The sequence below is a fragment of the Octopus bimaculoides genome, unplaced genomic scaffold, assembly GCF_001194135.2.
Source record: "Octopus bimaculoides isolate UCB-OBI-ISO-001 unplaced genomic scaffold, ASM119413v2 Scaffold_229060, whole genome shotgun sequence".
In the NCBI taxonomy this organism is placed as follows: domain Eukaryota; kingdom Metazoa; phylum Mollusca; class Cephalopoda; order Octopoda; family Octopodidae; genus Octopus; species Octopus bimaculoides.
Genome location: NW_026306424.1, coordinates 1 through 1775, shown reverse-complemented (window position 1 = coordinate 1775; position 1775 = coordinate 1). Strand labels below are relative to the sequence as shown.

Sequence of the window (1775 nt, the reverse complement as noted above, 5' to 3'; positions counted from 1 at the left end):
TTGTATCATTCATGTATATCACACGTTTTATTTCGTTTTATTTATTTTTTTTTCCGTTTTTATATGTCCCCACATGTGTGTGTATTGTCCCTTCGTCGTTGGCCCCTTGTGGGTAATAAAAAATCATCTCCTCTCTCTCATGCTCACGCTGAACAACACTGCAAACTGGCAGCTTACAGTGGATTCTTAACCCGCTCTAACTTTACCCGTTATCTCCAGAGGTAATGTACCTCACATGAATGGAGCTACAACGAACCATGTGCTGCCATACAGATGGTCACCGGGAGCAACCCTCCACCCCCTGGATCAGAACTAGAATAAACAACCATTGAATTGCATCCGCTTGTAAACTTCTTCTACGAGTTCCAGAAAATAAGACTACAGAAAATAATGGGAGGAGATACTCCGCAGGTATCATGAACCTTTGAGTCCCATTATACTTTCCTATTGTCAACAACCAATATTTTTCAATTTCAAATAAACTATTAGGCAGGTGTAATAGTTTTCAGTGGACTTTCAGAACAACTATCACAATCTCAGAGAGAAAAGTATCAGTAAAAATTTACAGGAATTTTGAAGAAAACACTTCATTAATTAGTCCCTTCAGCTATACCTCCCTGGATTGCTTCTGCTATTAATGTGTGTTCCCTCTCTCTCTCACTCTCCCCCTCCGTCTCTCTCTTTCTCTCTCTCTCTCACACACACATTAATCCTGTGCAATGAATTAATTGATGATTAATTGAACTGATCTGAAAGCATGAGAGGTTTTATTTTATTGACACTGACAAGGTCAGTCTGGCAGGTTTTGGACTCAGAATGTAGAGGGATTAAATAAACAATGTAAGACCCCTTAGCATTTCTGCCACTCCATTTTTATTCTGTATCCAGTATAAAGAGAGAAGTGACATAACAAAATCACAATATATGTTCTTAACGTCGTGCAAGGCCGCAAATTTTGCAGGAAGCAGTCACCTAAAAGGAAATCTATACTTGACAAGTATTCTTTTAAGGCAGAGCCTTAACTTGGAACATAAAGGGGCATAACTAAATATCGCAATGCATTTTTTGTGGCGTTCTACCGATTGTCATCCATCATCCTCATAACAATGAAAATCACGCTGATAATAATAATAACAAACATGACAAAATACACAAATACCATTACATTATAAAAGGTTTTACAACATATTACTTCACAGATCCTGAGTAACCGTTAGATATAGATGTGTGTTTATGAGTGTGGATCCCCATAAAAGCTAAACAAGTGACTAGAACTTCGTTGTTTTGATTACTTCAAGCAGACACTATATCTTTTAATTGTTTAGTAAGGAATATTGAAAGGATACTCTGGGTGTTTTGCTATGTTTGGAGCCGATTTAGAAAACGTAAAATACCTGAGGACAACTTTCTCTTCACCAATAGATGCCATGTCTTCTGGTGAAAAATGAAAATTAAACACATTAAAATTGTCTTTGATCCGATCTGGATTACTGCTTTTTGAAATGACTCTAATACCTCGCTGGATTAAATTCCTCAACATAATCTGAGCAGCGATTTTATATTTCTTTCCTACTATTTTCAGTGTGTCATTTCTCAAGACTTCCAAGTCTGTGTTGCAACCTTCAAAAAAAGTATGAACCCTTCCTGGAGATCCGAGAAGGGCAAAAGCAGTGAGAAAGATATTTCTTTCAAGGCAAAATTTCTGCAGTTTTTTTTTTTTATGATGTAGGTCTGGTACTAATCCATCCATTCTGATGTCTTGTACATCCAAGTAA

The 1775-nt window shown here is 37.0% G+C and overlaps 1 protein-coding gene across 1 annotated transcript; it reads right to left on the bottom strand.

The window, feature by feature from the left end:
- Positions 1–1321: 1321 nt before the first annotated feature.
- LOC106867048 (aldo-keto reductase family 1 member D1) lies at positions 1322–1750 on the bottom strand. The gene has a single exon (XM_014933446.1). It carries the CDS (start codon positions 1748–1750, stop codon positions 1322–1324), a length of 429 nt encoding a protein of 142 aa, XP_014788932.1.
- Between the last annotated feature and the right edge of the window lie 25 nt (positions 1751–1775).